The 18,319-nt window shown below is 35.7% G+C and overlaps 3 protein-coding genes across 3 annotated transcripts; 1 reads left to right on the top strand and 2 right to left on the bottom strand.

The window, feature by feature from the left end:
• Positions 1-226: 226 nt before the first annotated feature.
• Positions 227-3,728, bottom strand: LOC140801990 (uncharacterized). The gene is made up of 5 exons (XM_073157397.1): positions 2,823-3,728; positions 1,511-1,568; positions 1,339-1,422; positions 1,129-1,270; positions 227-812 (listed from the first exon to the last, which is right to left on the bottom strand). Exons 1-5 carry the CDS (start codon positions 3,262-3,264, stop codon positions 420-422), a joined length of 1,119 nt encoding a protein of 372 aa, XP_073013498.1. The 5' UTR covers positions 3,265-3,728; the 3' UTR covers positions 227-419.
• Positions 3,729-7,911: 4,183 nt separating this feature from the next.
• On the bottom strand, positions 7,912-10,745 carry LOC140780500 (uncharacterized). Its single transcript, XM_073126102.1, has 5 exons — positions 10,273-10,745; positions 10,129-10,189; positions 9,656-9,757; positions 8,759-9,068; positions 7,912-8,126 (listed from the first exon to the last, which is right to left on the bottom strand). The coding sequence occupies exons 1-5, from the start codon at positions 10,411-10,413 to the stop codon at positions 8,105-8,107; spliced, it is 636 nt and encodes a 211-aa protein (XP_072982203.1). The 5' UTR covers positions 10,414-10,745; the 3' UTR covers positions 7,912-8,104.
• Positions 10,746-13,609: 2,864 nt separating this feature from the next.
• Positions 13,610-17,955, top strand: LOC140788620 (cytochrome c oxidase copper chaperone 1-like). Its single transcript, XM_073137997.1, has 2 exons — positions 13,610-13,749; positions 17,483-17,955. Exon 2 carries the CDS (start codon positions 17,505-17,507, stop codon positions 17,745-17,747), a length of 243 nt encoding a protein of 80 aa, XP_072994098.1. The 5' UTR covers positions 13,610-13,749; positions 17,483-17,504; the 3' UTR covers positions 17,748-17,955.
• The last annotated feature ends 364 nt before the right edge of the window (positions 17,956-18,319 follow it).

The following is an 18,319-nucleotide window of genomic DNA, read 5'->3' as shown; positions in this document are numbered from 1 at the left end:
GATTCAACAGCAAGAAGTACGAGTTCAATCTTTCTAGAATCTAAACTTTGCCACTCTATTTGACTGAACAAATTTAAAAATCATTATTATCATCCATCCTCCACCCAAACAATCCCTGCACATATCTTTCTCACCAAATGTCCACCTCCTCAAAGAACTTTGTGCTGAACAGAATGCGACATGGCAACGGCCTCTAGAATGGGTTAGGTAAACTGATACATCAACGTTTAGAATAAGACCACATTTGGTATACTGAGGATGCTGAATAACTCCAATAGAATGTACAAAAGAAGATTGCAGAACTTTAACAAATTTATACACAAAGGACCAGCATCCTTCCTCCAAGAAGAGTAAGTCCACCACAACAGCTCTAATGATACAAAACACACACCAACGCAAACCCAGAAATTCTCAGAGTACTATGACATGCTCAGACCATCTAAACCTCTTGCCAGTTTAAATTCAATAGCTGCCACCCCTGTGCTTCCATTCATCTTCTCTTCCACCTTAGTATTAGTACTGATCATATTTTGTTCAGTCCCATCTACTCCTCCACTGGAAGCAGCAGCACATTCGCCAAATCGGTAACAAGTGATGAGGTGGTCATTTGTTATGCCTGAAGTTTGCATGAAGGAATAAACAACTGTTGGTCCGACACTTCGTAAACCCCTTCTCATCAGGTCTTTACTTATCACATCTGCTTTGGGGTTCTTCACTGGGACCTGACGTGTATAGCGGAATCTGCTTAAGATAGGCTTGTAGTTCACAAAGCTCCAGCAATATCTATCAAACGATCCAAACTCTTCTATGATCTATACAAGCAGAAGAGACTGAACATTAATGGTTTGTAATAATGAAAAGTAAAAAAGGCAATGGTCCAACTCTTGTATCCAAATTCTTATGAGGATGTAATGCAGTAAGAAATAAACATAACCTATATATATATTTGAGGAACCATTTCAATGATTCTAATCAATGTGCACAAATAAGCTTGTCCTAGTTGTAGGAACAAAAGATTTTGAAAGCAACGAGCAAATCAAAGCAGGTGCAATTAAGAAGCCAATAAACAGAAACAGAGCACAACAGAAGTTTCCAAAAAGAAGAGAAAAGAGACTTTAATGAATCAACCTTGAGTATCTCACGTGCGTTCTCAATAATGGCACGCAGCTTTGGCTCAGACAACAGGGAACTGGCAGGGCTTCCTGGCCCTATAATCTTCTTTTCATTTAATTTAGAGACCAACACTGGATCAAAATCCATGAAAACTTCCCTGTGATGCATGTTTGAGAGGATGTCAAGGTTATACAGTTCTCAAGTGTTTATAGCACTAAAATTTACCTAAAGATATGCCTCTTTTTGAGAATTGCTGGCCATGTCAGTTCAGCCAATGCGCCTGATAGAACCAGCAACTCAAACAACTTCCTGTAAGGTCATGCAGAAAACGGAAGGTCAAATTTGTACAAGAAGTTATGAATTAAAAAAGATTGAGATGAGGGTTGACATCACATACTTATCATCATGCACTGGGACTCCCCACTCCTCATCATGAAAAGTAACATAACAAGAATCTGTTGCAAAGTTAAACCAGGATTTTATATTAAGAACATTAGCTGAAAGGAAAAAATACAAATGAGCATAGGTAAAATATGGTTTTACAATACCAATTTCATTGGAAGGAGAACTTCAAGGATAAGTACTACAAACCAAAGACATCAATCTACAAATGATTTGCGTAGCAAGTGTAAATATAGAAAACAAATGTCCAAGTATGGTGCACAAGCATACTAACCGTACTAAACACTAGCACACAAACACATTACACATACTCACCAAATGCACACAAACACCTACACAGAAACACACACACACACACACCAAAACATTCACAGTAACACACAAGATCCTCATTTATCCATTATTCAATTTCTTTTACCTTAAAAGTTGCCATATTAAAGATTTCTGTGTTTTCATTTTTCATCCTAGAGTTACCATTCCCATACACCAAGCCATTTTATGATGTTAGATTTTCCCATAGATCTAACAGTCACAGATATTATGAGAAACATGAAGAAAAGAAGGAGAATCAGTGAGACTTTATCAACTCATTTTGACAAAATTCCAGAAAGGAATCAATATCAGGACCCGTTAGACTCCAGCATTGACACTCAAGGAATTGTAACCAAATTCTGACCAAAGAAAAAATGAGGCAAAAGAATATCACATTACCTGAAAGAACCATTTGATTAGTAGTTGTCTATCCAAATGGTCGCAATTTATACTCATGCAGCCATTGAGATACAAAACAGAGTTTCGCTAGGCCTGGAAAGAGTCTAGAGGAAGAAGAAAGATGACAATTTTTGATTGAGGAGTTGTCTTTAACTCTAAGGCATTAATTACCCAAAGAAACAAATACAAGACAAATTCACCATAGAAATATTGATATTTTACAAAAGAATGATAACAAATTTTGTTAACTATAAACTAATAATTGGTCTTTACAAAAGAATGATAACAAATATACATTGCAACATATTATTCAAATAGCTTAATCTAATTTTAATCAAGTCAAATGTCCCGACACACACACACACACACACAAAAAATCGATATGACAAGCTGAAATTAGTGTAGTAAAACTACCATCTTTCTGCTTCACTATTGCCAAAATTTAGATAGCTATTTGCATAGTCACAAAGTAGAGTAAAGCTACTAGTTCCTCGTTCTTAACTCAATTAATTAGTGCATCGGCAGTGAATTATTAGGTCGAGCAAAAAAAACTTAAACCCAAAAGAAAGCAGATAAACTAATTAACCAAGACGCACCAGTATTCGCAGTCACCCAAGAACACCTTCTCTTTCCAGACAAGAAATCGGACGGCGGCATAGTGAAGCCATCAGGTAAAATTTTGTCAAGTTTCGAGGCGACCTTATCTGACTTCGGAGCGCTCTGCCTCCGACGGCTGGGGAAGCCCGGCCTCCCTATCCTCCCCGTCGACGCCCGGCTACAGAACGAATCCGTCGAAGCATCCGACGAGCAAGACGCATTAAGCGAGAGGTTGGAGCGGAGCAGCAGCTCCTGCCTCCTTAGCGCCGAAGGAGACGGAGACTTCTTCTCCTCCGCTGCTGCTCTCCCCACCTTGCTCGGCTTCGGAGAGAGCTTCCGAGCTGTAGAAGGCGACCTCGCCTTGTTCCCCGCCGGTCCGAGCACCGGCCGCGCCTCGGAATCTGCGACATTCATGGACCGTACCTTCGGAGCTCCAGACATCAAGCCGAGAACCGGGTTTCACCCAAAGATCTCAGCTTTGGGAGCTCATAGAACGAGAATCTGAGCTCCTAATCTCCAGAATCCACGGCGAATCGAAAGGGGGAAAACCCTAGAGCAGCCCTGCACTCGAAAGCTCGCAACGTTTGAAGAGGATACTAGAAAGAGTAGAGAATTCCACCGCCATTTCGCCAATTGGCCCACAATTCCTCGCTAAATTTCCAAATTTTCCACACAAACCCTCTCCATCGCATCAAAACCTCTGCGGTACCCTAGAATCCGCAAGCCCAAGCACGATTGCTCGAAGCCCTAGGGAAGAAGGCGAATCCCTCCGACCGAGCCACGGAATCGAGAACAAGTAGCAGGCGGAAACGGGAAACGCGCCCAAGAAGCAAGCTTTGGAGAAGAGGAGGAAAAGGCTGTGAACTTGTGAAGAGAGAGAGAGAGAGTGAGTGGGGTCTCCAACCGGCGTGACTGGGAAATCTCGGTAGGATTTAATAGGATCGACCGGCTATAGACGGTGGCACTGTCGGGAGAGCAGGGTCACGTCCGGAATCTATAGTTTGGATTTTTCTATTCTCACTGGTTCGAGAATACCTCATCTTGTGCTGTTATTTACGTCCACTGCCAATACACAGAAGGTTCGCTACAGTCTCTTTCCTGTTTTTTTTTACTATCGCTCGTTTCCATAGTATTATTACACATCAAAGAAAGCCTCTCAAAATCTCAATCTTCTATATATTGTTAATAAGTAGTGAAGTATTTTAATATTTTTATATTTTCGTAAACAGCGTGGCCCGTCATAAGATATTTTTAATAATTTAGAGAGTATATATATGTACTAAAATTATTTATATATATATATAATAATTATGGATTTAGTTGGAATTTATCCTTATTATTTATACTATTACATATTTACGGGGACTAAATATTGGGACCATTAGAATAAACCCCTCTTTTCTACAGATCACACAGTGGGCTCCGCCAAGTTTCTTTTATGGATTTCTCTGAAAATGGCTTCACACCAAGAGGCTAAAAACTAGACCTAATAGATTAGACTTGGGGCCACATAAAAATACTAGGTTTAATTATCTCTTTTTAGTGGGAAAAGGGTTGTTAGAGCAGGTACGAATGCATATGTATGCCCAAATTTTAATCTCATTATGGTATATTCAATGAGTTGTTTACCAAACTTTGTAGTTTGGAATGCTTAGAGAAGGTCATTTTTCATTGTTGATTAATATGTTTACACTAAATTCATCAGATTAATATTGGAATATAAAATACGACAAATATTTTCTCAAACAATTCTAAAAAAATTAGTATAGTTATTAAGTTAACATATTAAGTTTTATTTTTAAATTTTAACGATTCAAATTTTTAGAGTAATTTTTCTTTTAGCATGCTTTTAGAATAGTTGATTAGTTAGCGCTCAAAACTCTCAAAAGAGCAAACTTTGTTAATCTGATAATGAATATCTCTGGCAAAATATTAAGTCAAACTATATGATATGGTTGGAACAAGGAGTGGCAAACAAATATTAGTATTAGCATTGCCAAAGGTGAACTATTGTTTTAAGGATGCTGAAAAATGTATCATTTGCTATGTATCTCTGTATGTGTTAGCAACCTTTATCATTGCATGATGAGATGTTTAGTTAGATATCTGCATGTTATTTCATAATCCACAATACCAACGATAGAGACAAAGGAATCCAGAGTACATAACTACAACCATGATTGCAATTAATATTAATTGAGTAGAAGACTACTTTTTAAGGCTCAAATAGTACAGTCCATCAGCTCCATCTGGATTCTGGAGAGGTGGGATAAGGATGATTATTTGGATAAACCTCTTTTTATCTCACAAAATCTAGTCAGATATATTTATAGTAACTATAATGTAATATATTAGAATATATATATATATATATATATATGTAGTGAACATGTTTTGATATGGAATATCAATTTATGACTGTGTTCATAATATGTAAATTATGTTGAATTAAGTTTACTTATCTTTTACTAGAAATTATAAAAAAAAATCATGATGTGATAATTTAATTATTATAAAATAAAATCATAATTTTTATTTAATTTTTAACCTATTTATTATCTTTCTATAACAAAATAATAAATATCTATTTATATTAAACTATGAAAATGGCAATAAGGTTAACATGATCATTTTTATCTTTATCATAACTATTGCAATTAAACATCATTTTATCCCATATTTTTATCCAAAGCTTGTTCAAAAAAATTTAACCAAAATCCTAAAATTAAATCGGGATAAAAGCTCTCATTTTGTCCCAATCCTTTTCTTTTTCTTTTTCTTATCCAAAACTATAGCTCTAAAAGAGGGGGGGGGGGGGATGATAAATTATGCTAGTTATATAGTTCCTAACCATGGATCTTATGAAATGATCAACACTATCAACCTACTCAAATTCCGTATATATTTCAGCCAATCACAAATATTTAATTAGCAAAAGTCATTATTGAGCTACATTTATCTATTGTGTGTAATTATTGCTGTTAAGATTACTGCTAATGTTCCAACGAGCTATTAATCCATGCTTGATTTAATGAGCTCGTCAAATTATTAGGACCTTCAAGTACATTTATCATCAGATGGGTACATCATCAAATAGATGTACGTGCCTCCAATATACTATTCGTTGGATATCATCAAAATTACTTTGTTCTCCAAAGTAGAACTAAACTTGAAAATTTCCATAGCTTGGAATCAAAAAATTTCACTAATGACACAAAGGATATCGTTGTGCTTGCCTAGTCAAGAAGATGATGTCTCACCCAATCTTTCTATTCTATGAGTGTGACAATTTTAATATGTTAGTGCGTGGAATATATGCCCCATGTCATGGAAACATTATTAGGAACACTAGGTAATTACCTCGCTAAGATTATGACATTTTATAGTTACATTATACGATAATAATTTTTAGCTTGAATTTTAATGGCATTGCTATAGCTTTTAGATTTATAGTCATGCAGAAATTCAAATGGCAAGCTTGATTGATATTTTCTTTAAATTTATAAAAATTAACCATGATATATAACATAGTAGTTGAGTCATATCTGTCTTAGGGTAAAGCATACAAGATTTGAATTGTTTTTCAGACGAATTAGCTTAAATGTCTAACTTTTATATTAGAGAAGAACTATCCCTGTGTCTGGTATATAATTAACTGACGAGCTCATGATCTTTTTTTTTTTTTTGAAAGAACAGGAAAATAAAACTAAATTAAAAATAGTGAAAAGGGTTGTCATTAGGAGTTAATCATTCTCTAAGTCTCCATTAATTGCAAGGTTAGGTGCAAAATAAACAATAAGATTATTCAAGATTGTAGATTAAAATAGGAAGATTAGGCATCAAATGATGAGTTTTAAGTTAAAAAACAAGTACAATATAGGTATAGCATCAGTCTCAACAATAATTAGAGAAGGCTAATATATTAAGTAAGCATAATTAGTTTAACTGATTAGTATATTAACTATGGTTTTGTGGTTCTCTACAAATTAAATATGTGGTTCGGCAGATAAAAACTATCTTTTATGGGATTCTCTCAAAATATATTTGGACTTATCCTAATGACCTGAGTTGCATTCTATTAGCAAAACCATTAAGAATATTGTTCCCCGGAAAAGAACTTTCTTGATAGTTATGAGGATATATGAAAAATAAAAGAATAATCTCAAGTTGTTTTAATATGAATAGTTATACGGCGCCTTCTTAGACAGCCTATTCGGCGCCATAATATGAATAGTTTACGTGTTTAGGTCATACGTTGCCCTCGGGTTAAGTAGCAAATGAAATATTTAATTAACAAAGATTAGTCAACTTAGCAAAGATTAATTATTATTACTATTATTATAGGAACGTACTAGATCTTGTTTAATTTCTCGTTCCACCAAAAAAAAAATTAATCCTCATAATTGTTACTATTATATTTATGGGAATATATTATCGGGTTGTTATATCTGTTAGTGCTCTACAAGGATACGTACGTAAGGAATATATATGCGTAGTAGGACCTGTAGATATATCATCAACTTAATAATGAATCCAATTCCAACTCATTTGGATAATTGTTACAATAATCACATATACAGCAGAACCATACGAACTTGTTTGAATATATATATATATATATTTTCAAACTAATTAGGTGGCAAATCACTTATCTAACTTGAACAAATTTTAGAATTTTATTCTTTTTGAGAAGGAGCTGCACCTTATCTAGTTATCCCTTTCTTCTATGTTGACCAGGGTCCCTTTTGGCGTCCAAATTAGTTTTATTTCCTCTAATTTTATGGTAATACTTGCCATCTCTTAAAAAACCCACTAGCTTTTAAATTGATTGTAGTAAAGCAAGGGCTTTTTATGAAACCGATGTACCCAAAATTTCCAGGACTGTATAATATATAATGTTAGATGAAGCCCACCACCTCTCTGAAGGACAAAGAAAATGATATGATGTGAAGTTATCACCTAACCGAAGCAATTTAAGAAAAAGAAAGAACGCATCAAGAAAATGTGTATATAATACACCATACTGAATCAGAATCACTGACCATCAAACTTTGACAGGGCTGAAAGATTCTCAAAGCAGAGAGTATATTTAATGCTAAGTTAAAATTATATATATATATAATGCTGTAACAATGGTTTCGCTGATAAATGTTTACAAACTTGATGAGTAATAAATGAAAAGATGAAAGAGATGGGCAAGATTCCATAGGATAGACAGCATATCCGTAAGTTGGAGCAGCAAAACTTCAGCACCTTCTCATTCTTAACACTTAAACACCTGTCATAGCATCCGGAAATGGCAGCTGCGACAATTACAAACATCAGATTTATCCAATGAAAGAATATATATATAGATTTCAGATTACCCTAATGCACATGATGATATCATGAAGTAAGAAGAAAATGAGATAGTAACAAAAGTATAAACATAATAAACATATGAAATCAGCAGATTCTTCAGAATCTATAGGTCGAACTTTGCAAACAAGGTGTGCTGATAGAAAAATCAACCAGCTAGCTGGAGCCAATGACTAATATTTCTGGAGGGAAAAACATACAGAAACAATGGGTGCAACAAAACCCAAAGCATTAACATTTGGTCAGTTTCTTAAAGTAAATACACCTTATCCATCAACTCAAGGCACGACTGCATGAAGACTTCATCAGATATGATCAATATGATAAAACAGCAGAGGACCAAAAGACAAGGTAAGTTGATAGGTGGAACAAAGATACCTAACAAAGAAGTCATGATATGTTAATTATATTTCAACTAAAACATTCTCCACAGTTCCATTGAAAATACTGCAGGAGCAAACAAGTATCAGATGATCTCTCTAATGGGTGGAAATAGTCTAAACTCTGACACGATTTCCATTGGGAGCTCAAGAGCTAAAAAGAATATGAATTGGGGAAAAGAAGAAAGAGAGCATACCCCAGCAGCCCCCTGCCACGCCACTGTCTAGGCGTCACAGTCAGGATTATTGAACAACCCTGCCTCATAATGACTAATGATACAGGACGACCCTGGTTGGACTGTGCTTCATTAACTAGCCTTGCTTGTAATCCATCACCAGTTTCCACATTTCCAAACTTTATGATCTCATCCCCAAGCTGTAGACCATCTTCTGCTGCAGGTGAATCCTCAGCTATTTCATCAATCATAGCAAAAGGAAGCCCTACAATTGGGTCCTCTTCCATAGGAGAATACTGAGTGGAACTATCATTAATAGAAGTTGATGTGCCTGCAGCCATGCAACAATAGTTAGTTTAGTAAGCCTACTATTTCCTCTTTCCTTTTTCTTTCCTTGTGATCCATTATTTCAGAAGAAGCAGGTTTGGAATACAAAAATTGTGCTGACCTACTGCATTGCCATGGAGACAAGGAAGAGATCAATATGAAAATCTATGCCTAGTCCACTAAGGCACTACTTATAAACACAAACCATAAAGTTGTTCCCCAGGATCATCTACAAAAAAACTATAGCATAGCCCATTGATTTCCCATCATTTTTCATTAGAAGCCCAATAAGGGGCAATGTTTCCTTTCTCAGGATTAATCATTTAGATGCAGTCCACATTAATATCAGAGGATAATCATGAGATGATAACAAAATTTCAGGGGCCGATCCAAGATAAAGACAGACATGTAGAGATTCCACAAGATGAATGATGATAAAATCAGGTTTACATGCCAGAAATCTAATACATTAAATGCAAGGTTCGAGAACAATATTTAGACAGATAAGCATCAGCAATTAATTACAGCAGCTATATCAAGCACACATACAACATGAAAAATATAGAACCTGTTGGTGCTTAATTAGTGTACCTGAACATGTCGGGGGCCCTGAAGCATATTTAGATAATCTATGTAAAAGTTGCAGATTCTTATCTATTTTGTCTGTGATATCCTTGTGATCATTGCGCAATTCTGCAACAAAGAAGATGATGGAGAGGTATGATCGTTAATCCTTCCTAACAATCAACATCTATTGGAGCATCGACAATAAGAGAAGTACATGGATGTTAAATCATCTGGCTATACTACCAGCTGCATTATCATGGCTACCCATCAACATATATCGTGCTTAGTTATATGCACACTAAATAGTACCAACATTAGAAACCAAGTAATGCTTCGGATTCCAAATTAAATTATAAAAGACGGAACTTGCTACCAAACAATTAGATAAACAAGAATCTAAAAAAAAAGAAAAAAAAAGAAAAGATGAGTTGAAAGATGGAATTAGGTTTTTCGACATCCTCAACGCATAATAGAACCAAAAACAGAATTCAGCATACCAGCGAGCCGGCGGCGTTGGGCTCGAACGGCCGGGATGTCGATTCCTTCCCTCGGAAATCCCTGTCAAAGAAAAAAGAACAAATTTTGATCAGATCGGAAAGTAGCGAAGGAGAAGCGCATCTAATTAAGGGTTTTGGATTTGCCTCGGAGTCTACAAGGTTGCCGGAGATCCCAGGACCACCGGGGCTGCACAGGGACTCGATGATGGAGTTCATCTCGGTCTCCACGGCCGCCCTCTTATCCATCAGAGTCATCGCCTCCACCTTCAGATTCATCGCCACCATTATTGCTGCACACTTGAGGCTTCGAGACAGTATAAAAGCGACTCGGATTGCTTCCTTTAGCCTAAGAGGCTAAGAGGGTTAATCCTCTGAGTCTCCGTATCCGTATTCGTATTCGGATTCGGATTCGGATCTATATTTTTAAAAGAACTAAAAAACTTTCAACTAAAGATAGATTCGAAAATATTGGCAATAGTTTTTGACGATTAAGTACTTTGAGGCAAGATCTTGATGGGCAATAGACCAATAGTAGCTTTGCTTGTATGCATGGACGATCCTAACCTCATAATCCAGAAGTAATAAGTTGGCATCCTATGGTAAAGAGGGTATGGAGTGAGACTGTGAGCAACGAAAATATTAACCTATGGACTACGATGCCACAATAATCGACTGTTTCTTTTTTGTTTTTTAAGAAAATTTATTGACAAGTTATAACTTGGTACACAAATAAATAAATAAATAAATAAAATATAGGAGATATAGATCTCACCCTAAATAAGAGATAAACTTGATATTATTAAATTATACTATCAAGTACATAAAATAATTGAAACCTCGAAATAAGTCTTGGCTACCATTTTGGTAGTATAGAAAGAGTACAGAAAAAAATTTGACGGGTTAAACTATCTCCACGTTGAATCTTTAATTGATTTTGATTTAAGTTGTTTCCTATTAGTTTAGATTCTTTAGATCATGCGGAGTTGTTTTAGGATGATTCCTTTCTTTTAACGAAGGTGTCATTTTTCTTGAGGGATCTGATGGCGATTTCATTCAACAAGATTTTACACTCCCGTTGATGGCCTAGCAAAGAAAATCACAGTAGCATTAGAGATCTCTGGGGAGAAGTTCTGGAGGAAAGCCATTGGGACTCTATGAAATCAGGTGTAGCTGATATGGTGAACATTGGAGGTTGTCAATGTGGTTCTATTATAGCTGCACTTTTTTTGAAATGGGTTTTCAACCTACACTCCTCTTAATTTTATTCTCTCAAAACTTATATATTATGGCAAAAGTTCAGCTTCATTTGTTTAGAACCACATCATTTTAATCTTTGTATTTTGTCCATTAGAAGATTAGTTGTTAACCGAGAGGGACGTAATAGACCAGGCTGAAAATATGATGTTATTAAATTGAAATAGGTTCCTTTTTTTGCAATTTGTTGATGAGAAGGTCCAATGGCTGCATAGTGATAGAGCAAGACCGGTATGGAATGATAAGAAGCGCACTGCAACGAGATTTGGAGTGCTAATCTGGGTTGAATGGGTTTTGAAGAACTCCTTTTAGATGTGGTAGAAGCTTGATTAACTGGATTAACATATTTCTAAAGACGGAAACGTCTATGGTGATGAAGGAGCTTGCCATATTAATAAAGTAGATTGAAACTAGAAGGAACACAGAGCATGACATGCCTAGGTGTTCTTCATTTCCGCAAGCCAGGATAACTTAATAATGGCTCCATTTGTTTTAAGTTAACCTTTGGATGAGTAGATTAAATATATATATATATATATATATATATATATATATATATATATATATATATATATATATATATAATGTAAACATATATTTGTTTTATTGCCTATATTGTTCATTATTCATTTAGATGGTTGGGATTGTTTTTGTGTGAGATCTCTTGTTCTAGAATAGTTTACAGTTATCATGCTTGAAGCTTCGATGACGATGCTCATATAATCTATATGTACAAGTGAATGGCAGCAGAAAAATTAGGCATTCACTAGAAAAGCTTCCTCGAGTTCATCGTGTCTCTTCCATCAATTATTTTTTTTTCCTTCAATTCATTGGTAGAAGGTAGTCCTTTAAGTCTCTCCTTAGTTATTTTAAGAAGTACATCACTTCATTGCGAGTTCAACACATAAATTGTTTACTATCTATATGAGTTTTCGATCAAAATGGCCTTGTAGCCCAAACTAAATACAAAGTGGTTGGCTAGGAATCAAGTTGTCTAACTTATGTGCGCCAAAAACTCACTATCTAGTTCGGATCCGAACGTACGAAGAATCCGAACCGTTAGCAAGATTATGGCGGCTTTAGAAGGCTCTAGAACTCGATGCGAGATGTAAGGCAACAACGTCGACAATAGATTTCTTAAGCCGCAAGCAGAGTATGTGGTCTCCTTTCTTCTGCCATTTCCTGTAGATCATATTGTTCGATTTGTTGTTAGTGTTTGTGAGGATGGTCTTTTATGGTTTCAATGTTGTTGGTTGGATTTTTAATTTCTGTGCTAAATCAAGGTAAAGAATAGTTTTGTGTGTGATTTGTTTGCTTTGGTTCGTCCTTTTATTTTGTTCTCCAACAATAACAACCTCCGAATAGGGGATGCCTTTCTCCCTTCTCTTCCTTTCTGTTGTAGTCTCCCTCTGTCATATTGTTGTAGCAACAAGCTGATCTACTTACATACTGATGCAACTCGACACATCTCCAATTGAATCCGGCCCCAATCTCGTCTTCTGTGTCTTCTTCTTTTTATATTCCATCGTCCTCTTCTTTGCCGATGTAGAGAGGCGGGGGCTCACCATCCACGTGCTCTGCAGCCACCCATGGTCCATCGTTGCCATTCAGCCAATCGCTTAGTCTATTGCATAGAAGAGAATAGAGTAGTTTCCGACCCTAATGTTCGAGTGGTGTTTGAGACATTTTTTTTTTCTAGTTTGAATTGTCTTTCTTTAGATTTTGCAATATTAGTGACATTTCTCATGATTTTAGTGTGACATTGGTGAGTTATAAGTTAGAATATAAAATGTATCTATTTAAATAAATAAAATATAAAAGATGACTAGTTCAGTAAAAATAACCCTTTTTAAAGATAAACATCATAAAGTTAATGATGCAATCATGCAATTTATTTTTTAGTTTTGAATCTTATGATACATTGCGGCCATTTGACTCCCTATATAATTGCTAGCTAATGAAAAATTAAAATGGATTTTGTTATTTAATTGAGTATTGTATTAATATTTTCTACATTATGATTAATCTTTATGTGAGAGGCACCTCAAAATAGAATAGCGAAGTATACGTATTTAATGTAAGTATACGTATTTTATATTTATTGGCTAATCAGGCGGGTTTAATTTTTATAAACCCGTTAAGCTAACCCCGACTAACTTTCTCCCACCCCTTTTCGTTCTACCCCTCCCTCAAACATTTCGTGCCCTAGCCCCTCCGTTCTTCCCCGCTCTCGACGAACGAGTAGACGACGACGCGGTTCTCCCCCTCTACCTCGTCGAACCATCCGACGACGACACCGTTCTCTCGGCACTCGACAGCGACGAGCCGTGGACAACACCGATCTTCCTCTCTCACTCTCTCACGCCGGTATTTTATTCTCCCTCTAATTGTCTCTCTTTTTTTTCCTCAATTTCTTCTCAGTTTCTTCTCTGAATGTTCCTCAGTTTTTTTTTTCTTTTCTTTTCTCAGTTTTTTCTCCCTTGTTCTCTGAACTTTTTTCCTCTGAGATTGCGCAGATTCTCTTCTCCCGTATGTTAATTTGTTCTTGAATGGTTTGTAGAACTTCTCTTTTTTATTCTACAGAAGCAAAACCAATTATATGTTAAATTATAATATTAGAATTCTTATCTTAATACTAACAGTTAGATTAGAATATGTAGGTTTATATAATTTATTTCTTTGCACATATACATGTATAGGTTGTCATTAGAATATAATTTTTGTATATAATTTATTTATTGTCGTTTCCCAAACATATTGTACCCTATTTTTTGAGAATTTGTTGTATCCCCGTATCTGTATCCGTGCTTCATAGATCCTTATGCATTTCAGTAACTCATAATATGCATATGTTTAGTTCCTTTTGGTATCTTTGTTTCTGTGCATTGTTTGAGTCTGTCGTTACTTTTGCGTTGAGAGGAGCAAATGTTGTTAGGAAAATCATCATGCCTTTGATCTTGATGGCCTCAATGTTTATTATTAGTGGATGCATGGATGAGAGGTAGTAGTGTTTGACTAAACCTAATTCTAATATTTTATATTGTGTTGATTATTCAATTTGTAAGAAGTCAAGTGGTAATTGATTGTATGAGTAGAGTGAGGAACATATACGTTCAGTTCTTTATAGACAATTGAAAGATCCAATTCATATTTGTATCCAATTAAGACTCAATTTATATCCGACCTATATTCGTATCCGGTTGCTATCCAATCTATATTTGATCTGTATCGCATTCACTTAAGATCTGATTTATACTCGTATTCGTTAGTTAAGATATGATTTTAAATTTCACTACCTATTCGAATTCATATCCGAAGCAAAAATTTGGATTCAGATATGGGAAGGGGGTATAAACGAGCCAAGCCTGAGCGACCTGGTTCTAGCTCAGGCTCGACTCGAAGATAATTTTGAGCCTAGGTTGATATTTAGGTTCAGCTGAGCCGAGCCAAACCAAGCCCAAACCCGGGCCTAATTGGAGGAGGAGGAGGCAACGGTGGCAGCTTGTTGAAGAAGGAGGAGGAGGAGGCGGCAACTTGTCAATGAGGAGGAGATGTCAGCAGCAATAGCTTGCCAATGGAGGAGGATGTGGAGGATGTCGGAGAAGGCTGGAAGAATAGGAGGAGGCTGATAAAGGAGGAAGAGGAGGAGGATGTTGGGTTTGTTGGACAAAATTTATTTGACTTAGGGTTAGGGTTAGATAGAGATAGGAGCCATTGGATTAAAGATCTAATGGTTATAAATATATTAATATATATATATATATATAATATTAATAATAATTATATTTGAGCCTGAGCTTGAGCAAAATTTAAATTGAGCCTTAAAACAAGGCTCAAGCTCGTCTCAACTCAAGCCGAATTGAGCCGAGCCCAAGCTTCAGCTGAGCCGAGCATGAGCCTCTCGTTTATTTTGATACCCTTTGATATAGGTTGAACATTATCCGATACATTTTCACCCTTACACGGAGAGTTGCTGCAGCAGCAAAGAATTAAACATAGAAAAAAAAAAGGAAAGGAACAAAGGGAGAGTAAACTTTTTCTTTCCTCCTATTTTTCAATCATATTTTTTGATGTTTTTAGGATTTCTCCTGTATTTTATTATAATTTTTAGAATTTATGTAATTGAAAATATAGTTTGATACCAAAATAGCTGATACAACAGCTGAAATTGTCCTGAGTGGCTAATACCGATTCCAAAACTGATATTTAGAATCTTGGTTCAAATTGTACTCTTGGATGATAGAGGTTAAACTTTGGAGGGATGATGATCCCTTTTATAAAGAGATTGATGGTTGTTATGCAAGTTATCATTTATGTAGCAAAGTACAGAGTATCAATACCGTAATAGATACTTCTAGCTTTGTCATGTATGTTAATGTGACAGAGTTCTGACCAACCCGATTAGTTCATTGTTGCTTAATCACCAAATATGACTTCAGGAGTTTTTAGTCACCTCTGATTGACAAGATCATAAGATTTCTCAGTTGCCTAGGTGCTAAATGATGCTGATATTGAATGTCATGGTAGAAGGAAGATTTAAAGAAGAGATTGAAGAAGTTGATAGAAATGACAGTTTTAAGCAGCAGCTCTAGCTCTGCTGGATTGTATGACTTCTGATTTTCTTCATGCTTTCTCTTGAACATGGTTCACATGACAAAAGGAAACTGTTGTAAAAGTAGCTGTACCTCTCTGCATTAGGTAGAATGTTTTGTGCCTGTGAATTTATCATATTTAATTGAAAGTCAGAATCTGATCTATTTAATTGAAAGTCAGAATCTGATCTATTTAATTGATGGGATTTTGAAATTCTGATTTGGTGGGACACTTTCAACTGACATTAACATGATTCTAGTTGCATTCTCCTGCCCTTATTTGTAAATGGGACTCCTTACTATATGACTCATCGCATCTTTCTTGTCAAACTGAGGATTTTAATTGCTTGAAATATCTTATATTATCTTCTAGTTATCTTATTGCTGCTAGTTCATGCAAATCCATTCTAAGAAGATTAATTGCTGCTTTAATTTTAACAGTTAAGGTTTGCACTATTTGACCTAATAGCATTGCTTCAAATCACAAAAATAGACTCCAAAATTGGAGTTAAGATCGAATAATTTGTTCTCTGTCGACACTGCATTGATGGGATGCCTAGGAGGGATGCCCTTCTAGTAAGTTCTAGAAAAATGATTCACTTTTTGTATAAATAAAAATAAAAATAAAAACTAAGACATTCAAGGAAATATGTTGCATTGTGCCCCTGAGACCTACCTAATTTTAACGGAACACGGATACTTTATTTGGGGGTGTTGTACGCATACCCAATATGTATCGAATATTTGATATGGTCCTAATACAGTATATGGCTGAAAGAGTATACAGCCGGACAAGATGAGATGCATTTTTAAATTTTAAGTTGATTTAAAGTTTAGCAGGTTAGGTTCAAAACCTCCATGTTAACTCATTTTACTACCCGTTAAATGTTAAATGTAAATATAAAATTGAGGGACAAAAGCCCTAGCTCCTCTCACATGATAATTGAGGGTGAATTTTTTTTTTCCAAGACGCTACCTGTTCTCGCCATTGTCCTTCAACAAGCGCTTTGGCTATTTCGATGAGCTCCTCTCTCACATTCTCCTCCTATGAGTTGTTTGCATTTTTTAGATGTTAGTATAGGCTTTGCATTTTTACTATATATTATATTGATTGACAATAGACTGCAAATATATTTTTATTAAGCCTTATACGTATTCTATTTTTTAAGAATTTGTTGTATCTCCGTGTCCATATTCCGTATCTATATCCGTGCTTTACAGCTCATTTTGTTAGATATTCTATAGCGATGGATGGTGTATTTTTGCTTTATGTAGGAAAAGATCATGCCTGTGACAACAGTGCTATACTGAGAACAATAGCAATATATTGCTAAGTGGTTCTTCCCATCTTTCCATAATTTAAGTATATGTTGATTCATGTGCTTGAATTGAAATTACTGCTGTATGTGTTGTGTTGTAAGTTTGTAAAATGTAAACATGTCTCCGCTTACAATGCATTTGATATCTTACATGCATTCTATAACCAAATTGCCTGTCAAATTGTGTAGGTACTGCCTGTTCTGCTAGAACATGGGTAACGCAGAGGCTTCTATGGCCATTTCTTCGAAAACGGCAGATCCTCCAGTTACTACCAAAGGATCAGCTGAAGAGGCCCCAGGATCTGATGCAAAGCCAAGAAAGAAGATCTGCTGCGCCTGTCCTGAAACGAAGAAGCTAAGAGATGAGTGCATTGTGGAGCATGGTGAGACTGCTTGCAGCAAGTGGATAGAAGCCCATCGTCAATGCCTACGAGCAGAAGGGTTTAAAGTTTGATGCCCTGCAGACACCTGAAAATGATGCTCGTTTCTTCTTTATTAGTGAATTTTAACAACTTATACTGGGACCTCAATCTTTTTTTTTTTTAGTCTTCACTCTTCCCATGGAATGTCTAAATAAAGATGCCCAATAGTTCTCTTGAGGGCCAAAATTTTGTTGAAATCACTTAAATAATGTTGCAATGATTCACAAAAAGTTGCTACAATTTTGTTAATGTCACATGAGATTACTTACTGATGTTACTTATGTGTTCAATATAGTTGCAGTGCCCATAACATTATATGGTATGCCTGTATTATCTTATGATTGGGATATTAAAAGGTTCTGGCAATTGCGAACTAGCTGGTCCCATTCATTGCAGTTCCTTTTCTTTTTCGTGTACATCTCCCACAGCCAGCTTTAGGGATATCAAATTCCAATTAGGCTAAGAAAAAGAAAATTCTTCATTTAGTTTCTGCCGACTTAATGAAAACCAAATGATTTAAATATTGGCAAACTTAAGAAGAGTATAATTGCCTCTTAGTATTTTTCATTCCTTTTCCATCCTTTTGGTACATTATTCGTATTTG

This window comes from Typha latifolia, chromosome 1 (genome assembly GCF_019914945.1).
Source record: "Typha latifolia isolate L0001 chromosome 1, TyphaL0001v2, whole genome shotgun sequence".
Taxonomy (NCBI): Eukaryota; Viridiplantae; Streptophyta; class Magnoliopsida; order Poales; family Typhaceae; genus Typha; species Typha latifolia.
Note: the sequence above shows the minus strand (reverse complement) of the source record. Positions and strands in the feature narration are given on the sequence as shown.